At 35.5% G+C, this 18,909-nt stretch overlaps 1 protein-coding gene across 1 annotated transcript in view; it reads left to right on the top strand.

Moving 5' to 3' along the window:
* LOC149798286 (septin-2-like) overlaps nt 1–18,578 on the top strand; it is a 48,108-nt gene extending 29,530 nt beyond the window's left edge. Inside the window, exons 10-11 of the mRNA XM_089963433.1 lie at nt 4,802–4,934; nt 13,895–18,578. Of these exons, the coding sequence (XP_089819559.1) occupies nt 4,802–4,934; nt 13,895–14,059 (298 nt within the window). The 3' untranslated portion in view covers nt 14,060–18,578. The remainder of the gene's footprint in view (nt 1–4,801; nt 4,935–13,894) is intronic.
* Nucleotides 18,579–18,909: the final 331 nt, after the last annotated feature.

Below are 18,909 nucleotides of genomic sequence, written 5' to 3'. Positions count from 1 at the left end.
AAGCATTGTAAATATTTAAACATTGTAAATATTTTAATACGTGAAGATGCAGTGATTACGCTTACTTAAATAGAAATTTACTAAAATTTGGTACAAGATAAACTTGTCATGGAAGAGTTCTGGCAAGTCATGAATAAATATGACCATATTATCATATGCTGCTTTTTGTTATCAGAACTTCTAGACGTTGATTTTTCACTTATTTTGTCACTAATATATCAGGATTGCAAGAAATAAGGTATTTCTAGCAATTGTCTTTTCACATCTTAAATTGTTAAAAGAACAAAAAAATTTCTTTATTGAATTAAATCTTGTGTAATTTTATTGCACTTTGTGTAAGGAGACTAGTCCTTACGTGTTTATATGGAATGTAGCCATATACATGTGTGCTGAGTACAGTCATAGGGTTGAAAAGTTGGTCATTACTACTTATTGGTTGCTGCTGCAGTACCTGTCATTTAGGGGGCCCCAAGTGGTCGAGTGGTCTGAAGCGCTCTCCATTACGGATCACTGCCATCTTACCTCTGTCTGTGCTGGTTCGAGTCTTGGATTCAGCCAATGTGGGTATCTGAGAAAGCTTGCCATCAGCTTCTCGTGGGTCAGTGGTTCATTCTGGGGTTTTCCTGGGTTCTTCCTCCACCATTACTATTGGCTGCCATGTATAGCCTATCGTGTGCTGAAAAATGGCGTTAAACCCCACAACAACAACAACCTGTCATTTAGATACATTTCAGTTATATGGCATAGGGTATCAGGGATCAGTTTCCGTTTTATAAACAGGAAAATTGCTGAAGTCTCTATTAGAGTAAAACTTAACTGGATCAGTGGTGCTAACAGAAGGCACATTTTATTGTCAACCACCACAGTCATCGGCCTCTGCCTTGTGCATAGTATTTGGTTCTCCTTACTCTGGTGTTCTATGTCAGTCACTCCCAAATGACTGACAATTGATGCCCAGCTTTGATAATTATGGGGAATGGAACATATCTGTTATGCCTTGGTCACAGGGACTGAAGCCTTATGGATATACCAAGGGTTAACTTAATTTTGAAAAGTGCTTGAATTTTTGGTTGTAACTTTGAAAAGTGCTTGAATTTAGGAAAAATGCATTTCACAGAAAAACCTTATTTTATTGACATAAATATCAAGGTAGCAACCCAGATTTCCAGGAAATTTAACGCTGTTTCAGATGATTTGCATATCCAGGAAGACATTCAGTTCAGTCTCGTTAGCATACCCAGTAATTGTTCTGATATTGAAATAACTGCAAACACTTGATTTCTTCATATAGATCAGTTTGACAGCATTCCAAAAGTTTAATTTTTTAAAATATCTCTATTAGATAAAAAAAGTTCCAAAATATTTACAAATTTCTAGAATTTTTGTCTTATATAAATGTATTCAGATTATGTGGCTGTCATGGAACAAAAGTAAAATGTTCTTTCCATACAAAATGTAATAACTTTCTTTTCTGTTGAGATATTATTATGAAATTTGATAATCTGATTGCATTTTTCCTGCTGAATTCATTGCTCTCATTATATCTGTGGTCTGACTTTAATATTTTCTTTTATAAATGAAAAGCATCTAAATATTTCACAACTTTTATGACATTTAACTTAATACAAATATATCACATTACAGTAGTCCCCCTCTTATAAGGCTACTCTTAATGCAGCAGGGAAGTGGCCTTATAATGAGGGTGGCCTTTCTAGAGGGGGATGACAAATGCGAATAGCAAATACATATGAAGAAAGTCACAAATATATTTAATTCTAAAACATTTAATATTTTCAGTAAAAAATCACATGCCTGTTGTGAAATAAATGTAAAACAAATTGCGTCATCGTTTTCAAAAGAATGCTATGAATAACCATTGATATAGTTTTATAACTGTCTTTATAATTATGTTACAGATCACATCATCTGTCACTTTGTTGGTAACAGTCTAAAACACAAACCAGTCTCGTCACAATTAAAAATATCCTTGCTGTCATATTCCCTGCATATATCGTTTAGTCTTTAGTTCCAATCTTCGACAACTTCATTATTAACATCAGCTGATTCTCCACTAAGGACAGAACACTTAATATTATGTCGCACTTGAAATCTGTGCAACCATCCATTACTTGCAGTAAAGTCGTCATACCCCAATTCAACTGACAAAATTGTTGCTTTTTCTTGTCATTCAAATCAGGATACAAACGTCTCCTGGCTCAAACAATCTTCCTTTCTCCGTCCATTTCACCTTCCCACTTCTGCAGAATTATTTCATTATCTTTCACGATATTGTTCATCTGAGTCTTTCTGACATCAGTTTTCTGCAAGGATCCTCGACCCCACCCCCCTTTCAGTCAGGTGAATTAATTTCACTTTCTCTTCTAAACTGAGAATTTTTCTTTGCCTCGATGACATGTTGATCTTTTTGTAGTAAGTTATTCATGTTGCCAACTACAATACTGATCAAACAATTTTGTATGCATCTAAACAAATTGCCATGTGTTTTTAAAGGAAGTGATTTTGTCATGTGATTCGTTAGTCGCAGTCTGGTACCCTATTGTTTTTATACATTTCTTTACACTAAATGAGAGAAGCCAAAATGGCTTCGATATGTACCATTAACATAACGCATATTTGACCTGGCAGCCGTTAGGATTCGTAATTTTGACAATTATTATCAGTAGTAATAGCCACTAATTATCAAAGTGAACAAGCTCAACATCTTACTAAGGGAAGCCATAAAGGCTATCAAACCATTTTCCTGCTGACTTGGGTATTGTACATAGATACTGCCACTTCTCAGCTGTTACTACTGCTCAATAATTGTAATCTTAACAATTATCAGAGTGACTAAACCGGACATCTTATGATAACACAGCAGTAAGGCTAATTGGATTACATGTACTTACCCGTTTGTATGGATTAAAATTTTAGTCTTTTTCGGTTTTTATGGAATAAATTTGGCTTCTCGTGAGGCGTAGATGATATATTATTAACCTTAGTGGTACATGTACTTTACTCAACACTTCTTTCAGTAACGAAAACCTGACATCAGGAAACAGAAATCGGATTACTTAACACACGTTATGAATAAAATACTAGTTCTGGATACATATTCAAATAAAATGCGGCTGCTTGTGAGGGGTAAATTTTATATTATTGCACTAATATGCTGGCCGCTGGTCGCGTTAGCTTGGTGGCCTTTCGTGAGGGGTACTTTTGAACACAAACTCGTCGGTGCCAACGGATTCTGGCTGTAAGGAGCGGGTGGCCGCTGGTCAGGTGGGCCGTTCAAGAGGGGGACCACTGTATTGATTCTATCATATGTTATCAATGCATTGGGAATTTAAGAATCCACTTTAAGCATGTGAGTAGTTACTTTGCTATGCTCATCAAAGTAAAAAAAATTGTCATCCTAAAACTTTGCATTTGTTTGATAGTGATGCGATTTTTTTGTATCATTATTTCACCAGACACTGTCCCGTTACAAAATTTAAACAAATGCAGTAACATAATCAATATAAGGTTGAACATATTTTAAAACTGATGACCGTTTTATCACTTTAGATATTTACAACATTGACAACTTGAGCCTATTTATAGTGGACAAAAATCTACGCTTTGCGTGTTCATTTTGCGACTGTGTACTGTTTATACCATACAACAAGTGTTAATACAATAAAAACTATTAAAAAATCATTTTAGCATGTTCAGTTGTGGAAAAGTTAACATCATTATCAGCTGTTAGAAAATTCAGATATGGTGGACAAATGTCGACATGGGGAGATTCAGATGTTTTACACATTCAGTGCTATTTGCAGCTTGTTTATAAATGTTTCCAATATATAAATTTGGTAGCAGAATAAAGTTTGGAATATGATGATATATGATGCGTTTATTTAAATTGCCATACTTTGTGTCAAATCTGCATAAAGTTTGAGGGATTATTTCTTTGTGTAGGAATATCATAAGAACATGCTACAACCACTGACCGAATTGTTTACATCTCTTTTGATTGGATTGAGTAATTCATGAATATTCATGAAGTTTTAATAATCCTCATTTTGTAACAAAGAAGAGAGGTGTCACACGAACATGGCACAATCAATGCTTATTTCCAATGACGCGTGAAATCTGTTACTTTTTATGATTATAAAGTAATAATTCCATTATTATGGTGTTAAATATAAAAAGAAAACATGCCCATTATAGATCATTTTATTACCTTTTACAATATATAAAATGTTTTGCAATCAGATGATGTGTATTGATGCTGCAATGAAAATTCTACACTTGGTGAACAGTTTTGTCAGATTTTCAGGTAAACTGTCATCTTGCCCATGTTAGACTGGGGTTGCTACTCTGCCATGCATACTCAGTTTCTCAACCTTGTCTTCTGTTGTGAACTACCTCACCACAGGCATGCCTGATTAAGGGTAGATCTCCCAGTGCTCACTCAAGGTAAATATATTGTGCCCAGGCTGATATAGCTGAGCACCAGGAGTTAACCAATGATGTGTATTTAATAAAGAGGCATGAAACATGCATGTGCTTGTTTCTATGAATAATATGCATACAACAAATATGATGGCTTAAACAATGGGTGTGACCACTCCAATGTTGATGGATGTTATCTTTGAGAGGGAGGAACCAGAGAATTTTGAAGAAATTCCATATCCATGTCACATCCAGGATTTGAACCTGGGGCTGCAGATGTGCAAAGTGTCTGCATCACGAGTACACATGTATACCATGTTGATATACTTCTTGTGCAATTTTTAATAAAATAACTTTTTTCCAGTTTGTCTGAAACATATGAAGAGAAGAGGACCCAGCACCTAGCAGAGCTTCAAAAGAAGGAAGATGAGATGAGGCAGACATTTGTCATCAGAGTCAAGGAGAAGGAGGCTGAACTGAAGGAGTCTGAGAAAGAGGTAATATCCTTAGCTTGTCAATCTTTTCACATGAATCATTAGCATCTAGCTGCATACATCATAAACGTTGAATGTTCCTTTGAACATCGTAGTGTATGTTGTTCCATTAAGTAAGCAGCTTTAAACAGGACTTGCAGGTCCACAGGACTTGCAGGTCCAAAGGACTTGCAGGTCCACAATGGCAGATCTGGGTAAACATTGTGGCAGCAGATGTAGATTAGAAAAGGACTTCATAGTGGTCCCCCTCTTAAACTTCTACCAATTCCATCCCACTCTATCCCCAGTTAGTGACCACTCACTATTTATGGCCAGAATGCCTTGGCATAAGCAATTTTGTATTCCAAATGACCCATTTTGGACTGTCACAGTGGAAGTCAGTATTTTATTGCAAAAAAATGTCAAATAACTTGTTTCAGAGTGAGGAATAGCAGTGAAACCTGTTTTATGAGCAAAATGATAGTGATAGTGACACAGCTTGTGGTGGTGAACGAACATTACTGACTCTATTAATTATGACCTTGCTATTAATTATGCTTAACTTGTTTGAGTCCTGTGTGAGAATGTTGCAGCCCTATATTAAAGATCTATCCTTCCATTCACTTTTTGTAATCATCATTGCACTACAACCCTTACACATAGTACGTGAATTGCCTTTAACATGTTGTCTTTTAGAAGTGTTTTTTCCTTTCAGGTCTAATTTTCACAGATTAATCGCCTGTTTCTATAAAAATTACAGCTTAGTTACAGTTGATCCATGAAACCATTCAACATATTCTGATGTAATTTGGTGTGTACATTGTCACGTAGCTGTTAGTGGGTTTTATCTCTTATCCGCTCAATTTGGGATAGAGTTTCAGCCTTTAATGTTGTTTCCTGCACCATCCAGATGTGGGGGTAACATACCTGCCAACCCTCACGAATAGGGCTGTCAACGGGTACTCGGGTACCCGGGTACCCGACCGTATTGAAAAACCCGGGTATTGAAATGTAAACGCGGGTACCCGTAAAAAAAATTCGCCACACTCGCCAACCACTTCAAACAGGTGTGACAGCTATGGCTTTAATTAGAAACCAGATCCCTGCTTAATGTAAATAAACAATACATCAGAGAGTCTGTTTGGATTAATAAAATTCATTGGCATTGTGCGACAGGACAAACCGTTATCCCCGAGGCATTATATACCAAGGTTAAAACATAGCATTGTTCTACAGGTAATAAACCTCTTTGTAGACGATAACTATTGATTGTGGGTGCTAAATGATCGGTACATTGCGTGCTCTTTTAATGAAATCCAGATGGATACCTTTGATTTCCGAACACACGTCGAAGAAATCCCACAATTTATATTATGAACAATTATCACCTAGACACCTTGAAATCTTCGTAATGCCTCAAAGTAATCTTTGAGCAGCTCGTTGTTTTTCTAGTCGACTAGCTCTGCTAATTTTGAAAGTTAGCCATCATACATATACCGATATTTCTACTTTCGATACTACTACGTTTTTGTCATAACTATCTTAAGAATTATAATTCCAAAATAATATCACTTCTGCGACTACGTGGTCACGTGGTATAACTGGGGCATAATAGCCCTATTTGTTATTGCCATTTTAGAAGAGCTTCATGTGTCGAACAAAACAGTTATTATAGCGACTCTTAGTAATATTATTTTTGTATTTAAATAAATTTTTAAGAAAGAGTAATGGGCAAAGGTTCTAAAGTGTGGGCGCATGCTGAACGACTAAATGATAATAATGCTCGTTGCAAGTTGTGTGAACTGGTGCTTTCTGCAAAAGGTGGAAACACAAGTACTTTGCGGAAACATCTCGTTGGAACACATCGCATCGACGTTGATAAGAATGAGAGCGCAAATAGTACTCCGAGCATTGCTTCATTCTTGGTCAGAAAACATTATATTATCTAGTTTGAATTATTATTATTGTGTAGTGAATACAGTTTGTGGTCTTCTCTCTCTCTCTCACTCACACACACACACACACATGCACACACAAAGACGGTTTTAATGCATTACTCTTGACATGTGGTAAAGCTGCTTTACACGCATGCGTGGGTAATTCAAATCTGCGGTCAAAAGCCGATGAATAAACGTGGTCTGTTCTAACAAGGACTTGTACTTTAAGAAAAGGTGAGTGTTCTAAAGGATTTAACGCGGCTGATCACAGTGATCATTAAAAGTTGGATTATACCTACCATCTGTGTACAAAGGTCATTCTAAATAAATTTATTAATTAATAGCGTGCGGTCAGATCATTCGCAGCTACATCGGTGCGGACACATCAGACCGAGTAGTGCATTACACGGTTAGCCTCTATCGCCATACAAAATATTAAAGAAATGGGGATAACAATTAGTTGGTTTACGGTTGTACATGTCATTCATGTGCTAACGGGTACCCGTTAAATTTCGCAACGGGTACCCGGGTTGGTTTTTCGTGATTTTTGACAGCCCTACTCACGAATTTGATGTGAATTTCACAACTCGAGATAGTGATTCACATGCAGAAAAAAATCACGAATTCACAAATTCTCAATCAGCTTAAATCATGAATGAAATAAATTTTATCCCGTTAAGTGCTAGTCTAAATAGCAATGGTCACTGATAACAGTCTATTATTGCTAGTCATGATGTTAGTAGAACAATATCGAATTTTAGAATTGGGAATATGCAGTGGGGCACGTATCGTTGCTTACAATTTACCTGTCATACATGTACTGTATAATAATATTATATAGTACATATATGACAAATAAATTTTAAGCAATGATACAAGCCCCTATGGGCATGTGGTGGAACGCAGTGAAAAAGCACACTGCTGGCAAGAATCATATATATATTGGAAAAATAAGAGCATCCACGGCAGATTTCAGCTCTGGCATACTTTAATCCACCTACTCATGTCCTCCAAGATACCAGTGCTGAAGTATTATTTGAGTTTTCTTGTTGAACATGCTCCCTGCAGGTCCTGGGTTGTAGAATTGGCCCAATGTGTCCTCATTATGTGTCATAAAAGGCGACTAAGTAGGAGCAACTTGTTTGCCGTGGTTGCGTCCCGTGTCAGGTGAGGAATGGATCCTGGTAGTTGAGCAGAGGCTTTCCAGCGCAGTTCACTGCTTTGGCCTTCTTCTAGATGGGTGGTCAGGAGGGCCCAGTCTCAGCTAATCGGCTGGTCACGCCAAGCCCTATGAGGTCTTAATTTACTTGCTCACTTTCTCTATCTTTTCTAAATGTATCTCTCTTGATACCACCGTTACCCCTTCTGTCTATCCCTTTATATTTCCTTTCTCCTACTCTCAGAAGACTTCCTAGAAGGCAGTTGCTTAATGGGTCAATCAGGAGGTGATCTTACCTACTGAGTATACCACCTGTGTATCCCTGGCGCTTGAAAAGTGTCCCCTTGTTGGACTCCATGGCTGGTGGGCGAGCACAGGTGATAAAACAAGTAGAAAACAAAAACAATGGAAAATTGAATCAAAAAAGAGAACTAAAACTATTTTAGAGTCTGAAGATGAGGTGTGTGGTGTGGAATCTTTTCCTCGCTTCATGGTGATCCAGTCCAACGATGATGCTATACCACTTGCTGCACTATTGCCATTTATAGTTGAAAAGACTATACTTGGATTAGTCGACAAACCCAAAAGTATTTTAAAAAAACTCAAATCAGGTGGTCTTCCTGTAGAGTGCGAACGTAAAGCACATACTGAAAATATCAAAAAAGTTAACTTTTCATGATATTCCAGTAACCTGTTTTGTACAAACACATCACTTAATACATCAAAAGGCGTCATTTGTTGCCGTGACTTGGCTGGAGTGAGTTACACAGAAACCATCAAAGGGATGAAAATGAAGGTGTCACTGCAGTCCTTAGAATTCGTACTAAATGTAACAACAGTCTGCAGGACACCAACACCATTATACTCACCTTCAATAAACCAACAGTACCTAAAGTGGTCAGAGTTGGATTTTTACAAGTCAAGGTTTAGATATATATACCAAATCCCCTTTGATGCTTCAAATGTCAAAAATACAGCCATCATGAAGACAGATGCTTGAAAAGCCAAGTTTTCTGCCGATGCAGAGACCCTTCTCATCAGGAATCGGAGTGTAGAGCCACTCTGCATTGTGTCAGTTGTGGAAAGGTGCACCATGCCAATTCAAAGAATTGTGACACCTGGAAATAGCAAAAGGAAATGCAGAGGGTTAAGTACACTTTTAACATCCCCTATCCAGAGGTGAGAAAGCTTGTACAAGCTAGAACTTCTCTCCCTGGCCTAGCCTTCTCAACTGTAGTGAAAAACAATCCAAAAACAACAAAAGACCCCCAAACCCAAACAAGCCCACTTAAATCACCATCCAGCTCAAACACCCCACACTATCAACCTCTGAAAAACTCAATATTGACTCAAACAACCTTCAACAATACTCCACCAAAATCACCAAACAGTGTAAAAAGGTTGCAAACAAATTGGCAGCAAAAGGTGTCTGATGCAGTAGATATGTACAAGGGGGGGGCCAAGTGGTCTAAAGTGCTCACCGTTACGGATCACTGCCATCTCACCTCTGTCTGCGTTGGTTCGAGTCTCGGATTCGGCTATTGTGGTTATGTGAGAAAGCTTGCCAGTAGCTTCTCGTGGGTCGGTGGTTCTTTCTGGGGGTTTTCCAGGTTCCTCCTCCACTATTAATACTGGCCGCCATGTATAGCCTATCTTGTGCTGAAAAATGGCATTAAACCCTACAACAACAACAACAACAAGATATGTACAAGCAAGAGATGGGTGTGTCCCAGGGCAGTATTTTATCTGTAATGCTTTTCAGCATCAAAATTAATAGCATTACCAAGTGTCTAGCTCCTGGTGCGGATTGTTCTCTATACGTTGATGATTTTTTAATATATTACCGATCAAAGCACATGCATACAGTTGAAAGACAAATACAACAAAATATAACTCAAGATTCAAAATTGAGCCAATGCCAACAGTTTCAAATTTTCAAAGTCAAAAACAGTATGCATGCATTTCTGTCAGTTACAAAGACACCGTGATGAACCTAAACTCATGCTGGATGGAACACCTATACCAGTTGTTGAGGAAACATAATTTCTAAGTATTATCTTCGCCAAAAAACTGACCTCCATTCCACACAAAGAACTTGAAAGCTAAATGCTTGAAATCTCAAGATTTACTTAAAGTAGTAGCGCACACTGACTGGGGTGCTGATAGAAAAGTCATCTTCAGTTTATATGGAATGTTTATTTGCTCCAAACTGGACTTAAGTTGTGTTGTTTATGGTTCAGCTAGAAAGTCATTTGAAGATGCTTGACCCAATTTATCATTAAGGAATAAGACTTGCTCTGGGAGCATTTAAGACATCCCCATGTGAAAGCCTTGTCGCAGAAGTGACTAAACAAGCTTTTTCACATTATAGGGAAATGCTTTCCGCACAGTATGCTTTCAAATTAATATCAAACCCTCTGAACCCTGCTTTTTTGGCTGTTTTTCAACCCAAATACAAAACCTAATATGAAAATAAACCAAATGCAATACCTTTGTTTGGCATTAGAATATCTAATGATTTCCAGCATTCCAAGATATCATTTACAGATATTTTGGCTCCTTTTTGCTTCTGCAAAGGAATTCTGTTTTTGCATCATAACTACTAAACTGTCTTGCATTGCAACCATACTTGGCATGCAGCTTTATGTTGATGAGACTTTAAATTGGTTTTATTTTATCGTTCCACAGCTTAATTTGCAGGAGTTATGTCCCCTGATTGTCCATCTCCAGGCATTGGTTTCAACTGCATGACCCCTAAGCTTTGTTAGATTTCAGCCAGATTTTGTTTGCAGCTTTAAATTGATGAGACATTGAATTAATTTAATTTAAGGTGTTCCACATTATCATTTAGAGTAATAATTAACCCTTAGATGCTTATCCACATAACCTCACTTTCCACAGCAATCCTTCACAAAGGATGATTGCATTTTAGCCAGAGTTATCATATGCCATAATATTGACAAGACTTGAATAAGTGGAACTTCCAGCATTCCACATCATCATTTAGAGATGTTATTGCCCAGAATGTCTAGCTTCTTCATACTTTGGTTTTCCAGCAAATGTTTAAGGCCTTGCCATGCAAATTGTAGAGCAGGTCCGTCAGTACCCATTAGTACTACTAGTTTTAGTAGACATAATTACCAAAAGCTCAAGATTTTCTCAAGAAAGACAGAAAAACTGCAGAGAGCATGAGACATGCAAAGTTTGATAATTTTTATGCCTAAAACTTCTTAAGTACTATTGTATCAGTTTGTCATCAGTGGCGGATGTGATTTGATAAATCAATAAAACAGTTGTAAGGACATATTGATGATTATTCATAATTATTTTACTGCTCCGGTGGTCTAAGTGGTTAGAGCGTCTGCCTCATATGTGGGAGGTTGCAGGTTCAAACCCTGGCCGAGTCCTACCAAAGACATCTAAAAATGGTACTAACAGCTGCTTCACTAGGCACTCAGCATTAAGAGGCTAGTGTTAGGACTTGTCGGCCTGGTGTCACGATAATGTGACTGGGTGGGTCATCTTGCTACTCGTCTGCGGCATGATGCCCCAGTGCTAGGGATCACTGTAAACTGCAGACATTGTAGTGATATGACTGAATTTTTTTAAAGCTATGCTAAAAATCCAAATTTTACACACATCTCATAATTATTTTTAAATTACATTATTAGAAGTGATTGTCACATTAATTCCACAACATGCATTTGATTTCAGAATGAAAATATTAAATATTTTAAAATTAGTTACATATTATTTTATTACTCTATTCCGTGTGGTCCCTCACTAGAAACATTCTCTCACTTTTCAGCTGCATAAAGGGAGACCTTATAAGAAGGGGGGTGGGGGTCTCTGCACAATATTATGTGCATGAGTTTCTTTGTCTCATATATAATATGAACCGAATGATCTGGTGATTTAAGTTGTTATTAGCAGTGGGGGGGGGGGTATTCAAAAAGTTTTGGTGTCTACTGGGTGACTAGACCAGGAAAATTTCAGAGTACTTATAGCAGGCATGAAACTGCTCATGTCATTGAACTTATTTAAGGTACAATCTTATGCTTTGAATGAATATATGAAAATTCAATCAGGAAAACTAGAGCAATAATAATAGAACAGGATATTTAATACACATTATGGCACATACTTTATTATTTGTCTAAGCTTCATACAAATCACACTCTCCTTTACTACTTTTAAATATATACTATAAAGGCAACCATCATCAAACAAGGCTTGTTTGCTTTCATCTCAGTCACATACGTGGTAAATTGAAATCATATCTTTCCATTTTTATTAGTATTAAGCCATTTCTATTTTTTTTTCTTCTCATATACTTGAAGTTTTCAAAACTGATCAGTAGATAAATGCTTGTTTATGTTATAAACTTGTCATGTCTTGTCCACCCAGATGGGAAGAAACAAATACAGTTTATGGGTTGTAGTGGAAAACTCTGACTAGTGATTTTCTTTTTCTTCTTCAAATTCAAGCAAGCAGTAATGTTTGCAAGTACTTTTGTGGTGCCACTTCATGGATCAAGGAAGTCTGGCCTGTTTCCAATGTTTAATCAAAAGAGGATTATTCTGTGTAATTTTTGGGCACACATGTTACCTGGCATTTATTTTTTAACATTAAAGAACAAAAATACAATCTGGAGCTGACTATTATTCAAAAATAAACACAGTTCATAACGGCAGCCAGAAATAGATAATGTTACTTTACAGAATTTATACATTTTATCAAGAGGACTATGTCCTGGTAATATTTTAGCGATTGGTAAAACTGACACCAGCTTGTAGAGCCATAAATCTGTTGAAAATAGGCAAACGTTCAGAATTCTTTCATTGTTAATGTATTTGAAGATTTGTCCATGAGTTCGCCTGTCAATACCTTTTAGCAACATAACTCATTTTTATTTATCATAATTTCAAGCCATTTGGTAGTTAAATTCTCTATCACATCCTTTTGGAAATGTATATTAATTTTGTCTTTGTTTATGCCTGCCAAGAATGTGGTAGGGGTATATGGAGTTATCTGTATTGTAGAGTATTTGTCTATCACATTTTAAGCTTTTTGCTTCAGTCAGTTTCACAACTGTTTTATGCACCTTGTAGATGCATCTTGGTCAGTACAGAACTATTTCTTCCAAAACAGGTCATAGACTTTCGTTCAGTTTTGCATTTTTGTAAGTTTTATGCCGAATGTTGGCCATAGATATGCATCTTTGTGTTTGTATGTCTTGACAAGTACAGCACTTTCATACCCATATTTGGTCACTGCAACCACAGTGTATTATGCCTCTTTGGTTCTGTTTTGCATTTTATATCATTCCTAAGCATTATTACATGCTCTCAGTCAGCATTGTATGCAGATGCAGAATACAAAGCATTACATTATTCCACCAAAATAGGTCACTGTGATTGATAGTTCATGCTGCAAAGACTTTGGGTAAAGTGTTTCATATACATATGTACATCTGTGTTTCATGTATAATTGACTGCTGGGCGGTAGGGCACATGTTTTTCTGGAACATATTTCTAGTTTACAGATTTAAGTCAATTATATTATGTCTCAGATTTTGCATCAATACCATATATACTTGCATATGAGTCCAACTGCAAACTGGACAGACTTAGATTGCATAATGCGCTAGCAGATCTGGGTCTGTGCAGTTTGTTAGGAGTAATCAATAGAACAAACAAGGTACATCCTGATTTGAAGGTGCATTATGCTATGGCAGACCAGGATCATTGTTGTTCGCAGTTTGACTCAACTTATTAGTACTTCATAGGAACATCCAAATACAATTGTTTGCACTGTTAAAACTGTGAGAATATGTATGCCTTTGATATGAGGAAAATAATGTAGGTCAAATTTTATCTTTGTTCCAGCTCCATGCTCGCTTTGATGCCCTAAAGAAGCAGCATACAGAGGAAAAGAAGAAAATTGAGGAACGGAAAAAGAAACTTGAGGATGATATTAACCTTTTCCAACAGCAGAAAGCTCAGTTGCAGAACCAGGCCTCTACTCTTCCTGGTGGCAAGAAAAAGAAGTAAAGGACTGGATGGAGAGATGAAAAAAAGAGAAATACACAATGGGAAAAACTTTAAAGTGCAATTATGTGGTAAAGTCATTGGGATTTTTTGTGTGTAGAAGTGAAATTTGATGGAATCCTCAAGATTTCACAAGACAAACATTTCACTGCCAAATCTGTCAATCAGAACATCTCAGAACATAATATGTTAGAAATCTGAAGGAAATGAGCAGAGGTGTTTAGATTGTGGGTCCTGATGCTACAGTAGTTTTCTTACCTTTTAGTGCGGAACAAATATACCTGATAATAGGTCACAAAAAAGAGAAACAAGCTAAAACTAAATGAAAATTTGCTTATTTTGTCTATTGTGTCCATCAAAATGAGTCTATTTTAAAAAATGTTTACTTCTACACACTTCACAAGAACCATTTTTTGTGTTCTTGGAGAAAGATAAATACTCAGTAAAGAGAGGTTGTCTTCCCTTGTCTCATTTCTTAAAGTAAATAGTAACTCTCACATTATTACAAGATACCATATAATATTTTATCATACATCTTGGTATGTATATTAAAGTGAAGGAAAGAAAACCAAACATGTTGTGGCTATTGCTGGCAAGCATATCAGATGGCAATTTCTGGGTAATTTTCATATTTTAGTAACTCCAGTTATTGATAAGTATTTATTTTATCACTAAGAAGATCTTTTCTTTAATTAGAATAGCTGTGAACATTTCATTCCTTATATGAATTTGATAGATACCAAGTCATTTAAAGTTAAATCTTGCATGCATTTGGCAGTGTCCAGAACTCTGTAATTGGATTTGGCAGTGTCCAGAATTCTGTACATGTATTTGGCAGTGTTTAGAACTCAACATGTATTTAGCAATGTCCAGACCTCTGTATGTGTATTTGGCAATGTCCAGAACTCTTTACATGTATTTGGCAGTGTCCAAAACTCTTTACATGTATTTGGCAATGTCCAGAACTCTTTACATGTATTTGGCAATGTCCAAAACTCTTTACATGTATTTGGCAATGTCCAGAACTCTTTACATGTATTTGGCAATGTCCATAACTATGTGCATGCATTTGGCAATGTTTATAACACTGCACATATATTTGGCAGTGTCTAGAACTCAATACATGTATTTGGCAGTGTCCAGAACTCTGTACATGGATTTTACAATGTCCAGAAGTCTGTAGATAGAGTTGCTTCCATTTAAAAGTTTTAACTTAAATTGCTGAGCTTGCCAAAATTGGACAATAGTCAAAGTAGTCAAATTTCTCATTTTTAATGACTTTTAAGTCTTACTTTGCAGATAGTATCCATGTGTAAATAAAATGTTTGGTTCTGTGTGTGCTTAATTTTCATATAGCATTTAGGGTACCTGTACTTTATTACATGAAAATAGCACACTTTCTTCTTGGTAGGGAAGCTTTGGAAGTTGTAACATGCATTTAATAATTATCATTGGTTTTATTACTGCTCCACATCAGCATGTATTTTGATTTAACTTAATAATTTCTTAAAATTCTTAAATATATTTTAATTTATATAAAAAGATGTATTTGAACTGGTATCAATCATTAATTGACTAGTATTTGCTTTTTTATCAAGAAAAAGGTAAATATTAAGTTGGATCCGATTTTAAGCATTGTAAACCAGCTTTTTTTTAGATGTATGGATTGTGGCACTATTCACTTGATGACCTTGCCTTTATAACATTTTACTTCCTTTTTACCATATCTTACCAGAACTCGACTCTGCCTGGTTGCACAGACAATCAATTTTGTGCCAATTCACATAATTGTGCATGTTCAGGTTGCTAAAAGTCGGATTTATATTTCATAACTTTTAAAGATATTTACATTCAGCGACATATTCATTCTGTTGTTTTGATGACTTGAATAGCATTCCTATGGAAATTGGACCAAAAGGAGGGGTACAGTTTATAATTGGAGATGTTTTCTTTTGTTTAGTATCATAAGACTTCAGAATGCAAAGTAAACTTGTGGCAACAGTACAGAGGGACATTTTTTGTAGCATGCAGTTTGAATCAATCCTTTGTTATAAATTTGACAATTAATTTCTAATTACTGATAGCAACTTGAATCATAGGCTGAAGATTTTCCAGATTTATGGTATCTTCATTCCACATTCTAGATGTTAATGATCCCAGTTTTAAAGGTTTTATAGATATATTTCTTTCTAGCTTAATAAACTGTTCTTTAATAACAAGGTGATGTTTTGTTAAACATGGTACCTGCCCCAAACAATGTTACCTGCCCCAAACAATGGTACCTGCCCCAAACACTTATCATGACCAATCTTTTACAAATTTTGGTGCAATAATAAAGCTATTTGACACTATCCAATCCTGTATAAATAAATGCATATGTAGTGTCATGTTTGTGAGAAATGATTATTTTACTAATTAGAAGCAGTCAGGAATGGCCTTAGCAAATGCAGGGCCCGATTTGGATCATTTTTTGGACTTTACATGCAGGGCCACCTCGGAGCACTTCATTTAAAAATAAACTTTTAAGCAAGTTTTATATCATATTGAACTTAAATTATTTTCCATCGCTTTAAAACTGCTTGCTCTCTTTAGATATATTTTTAAAAATTACTAGTGTGGGGGCCCTGTGAGTACTGGGCCTGATTGGACCAAATCAGCCTAATGCCGGCCCTGGAAGCATGTAATTAGTGAATGTGTCATGTATGTACCTAATCCAGCATCATTCAAAGTTAGCAGAGGTTGCTTGTAAAATTCTGTCAGTATTTATCCAGACATTGACATTACTATGTAAATTTCAAATGTATTTATGTCTAATAAAATGTATCACTATTATATAAAATATAAGTTGAATAATTTACTGTGGTTATAAGCTCCAAATCATCAAGGATTTTTAAATTAAACTTTAGTTTCATATCATCCAAGGTAACTTAAGCTTCAGAATACAAAATTAAAATGACAGTTTGTTGTTTCAGTACATACTTTTGACATCGTACAATTCTAGCTGCATGTATCATCATGAACCCTAGTGTTAGAGTATGAAAATTTTGTTTTCTTTTTCGTCTGATGAATTCCAGTGTGCAACACATTTTGACTCTTTTTATGAATTTTAGCTCAACACCATCTTGTTTCTAGCACATGCTGCATGTGTTTTATTGACAGTTTGCTTTTTCATAGTAAAGTATTTACAGATTATCTGCTAATTATTCATAATCAGGCATTGTGTGTAGAAGCAATAGAATGTTAGTGATTTTTGTTTGTATCATAAATTCTAGTCGTTGTCCTTATAGTGTTAATGATACGGTTTCATTTTTATATTTGTACTTTTCATTCGACTGTTTTTCATATAGATTAATCCATATAACCATAGTGTTTTTAGTCACACATCTTGATACTCTTTGTAGTCTATTTCAAATCCTGTACAAGGTTTGAAAAATCCATGTAACCCAGTCAGGCATGTAATATTTTTTTGTAGCTAGAATAATTTCTTACTCAGCCAGCTATTACAACAAAAAAAAACTAACAGTTTTAATGGCCTAAATTTGATTATGTCAAAGGTTGCTTTTTGAAACCTACTTTATAACCTTCTCACACCACTCATAACTAATTAAATATTTAATCAATTTTGTTCTTTCTACAGAAAGTATATACTAGCATTAAAGTGTGAGAGACTATATTTTATATATGTTAGGTGAAAGTAAGTGGAAAACTAACTTTTATGAGACTATGGGCTTTTCTTTTGACAAAGCTGGTGGCATTCCTAAGGGAATATCATTTTCATTAAACATCGGTTGGTCCTGAATTAGCACTATCCAAATCAGGCATGTGGTTGAAAAATTATTACAACCTTGCACTCACCATCTCAAGCTGGACAATTAGATTATAAACCCTTCCATGCACAATATAATAACATTTTAAATATGAATATATTCACCAGACTTATTTGCTGGTATATTTTGGATGAATGTCAGATGAGTCTGTTTCCTTGCTAAATTTTTTGTGATAAAAGCACTATAATTGGAAATTCAGTGTAAAAAGATTTTGTTCTACTCCTAAATTTAATATCTGCAGTTTTAAAACTTTTATTTCATAATATATTGTAACCACTGTAATATAAAATGTTTGATGCTGATTTCCATTTGAGAGCCTTAATTACAGTTATTATAAAGCATACAAGTATTTTCGTAAGCTGCCAGAACTATATCATTTGAGTTCGAATAATTTAGGATTTGGGGAAAATCTTGTTTTATTTGTTCCATTTTTGAATTTGTTCAATTTTATTATGCTTCCACATGTAATAGTATTACATAAAGTATCAGATATCTTGCATCGGTTTATATATAACTGAGAACTTAAATAAATGTGATGGTCAGAAGTAAACTTGGGTGGCATTTGCATATTTATTTCAGTAATTTCAGTACATTTTAACTTCAAAATCACTTTGATTCTGCAGATTTATAAAGCTGTGACTGACAGTCACCTCAGTATTGTATTTTAACATTTCATTAAAGCATGCATATCTACAGTTTGTTCTTGTGTTTTATTTTCATCATTCAGTTCCCATACATTTTTGAGGTTGTCTATAGTGGATTATTGATGTGGCAAAATATATTGGATTAGTTCCCATACATTTTTGAGGGTGTCTATAGTGGATTATTGGTGTGGCAAAATATATTGGGTCAGTTCCCATACATTTTTCATGGTGTCTCTAGTGGACTATTGGTGTGGCAAAATATATTGGGTCATATAACTTTTTTTCTGTACCAAAGTGCACATAACAAAGCATACATATAAAATTTATAAATCTTGGAACAACCTAGTTTTTAGTAGTCCCAAAATTCCTCTTTGCAGATGCA

This window comes from Sinohyriopsis cumingii, chromosome 6 (genome assembly GCF_028554795.1).
Source record: "Sinohyriopsis cumingii isolate HCF-2022 chromosome 6, ASM2855479v2, whole genome shotgun sequence".
Classification (NCBI taxonomy): domain Eukaryota; kingdom Metazoa; phylum Mollusca; class Bivalvia; order Unionida; family Unionidae; genus Sinohyriopsis; species Sinohyriopsis cumingii.
This window is presented reverse-complemented; position numbering and strand designations above follow the sequence as displayed.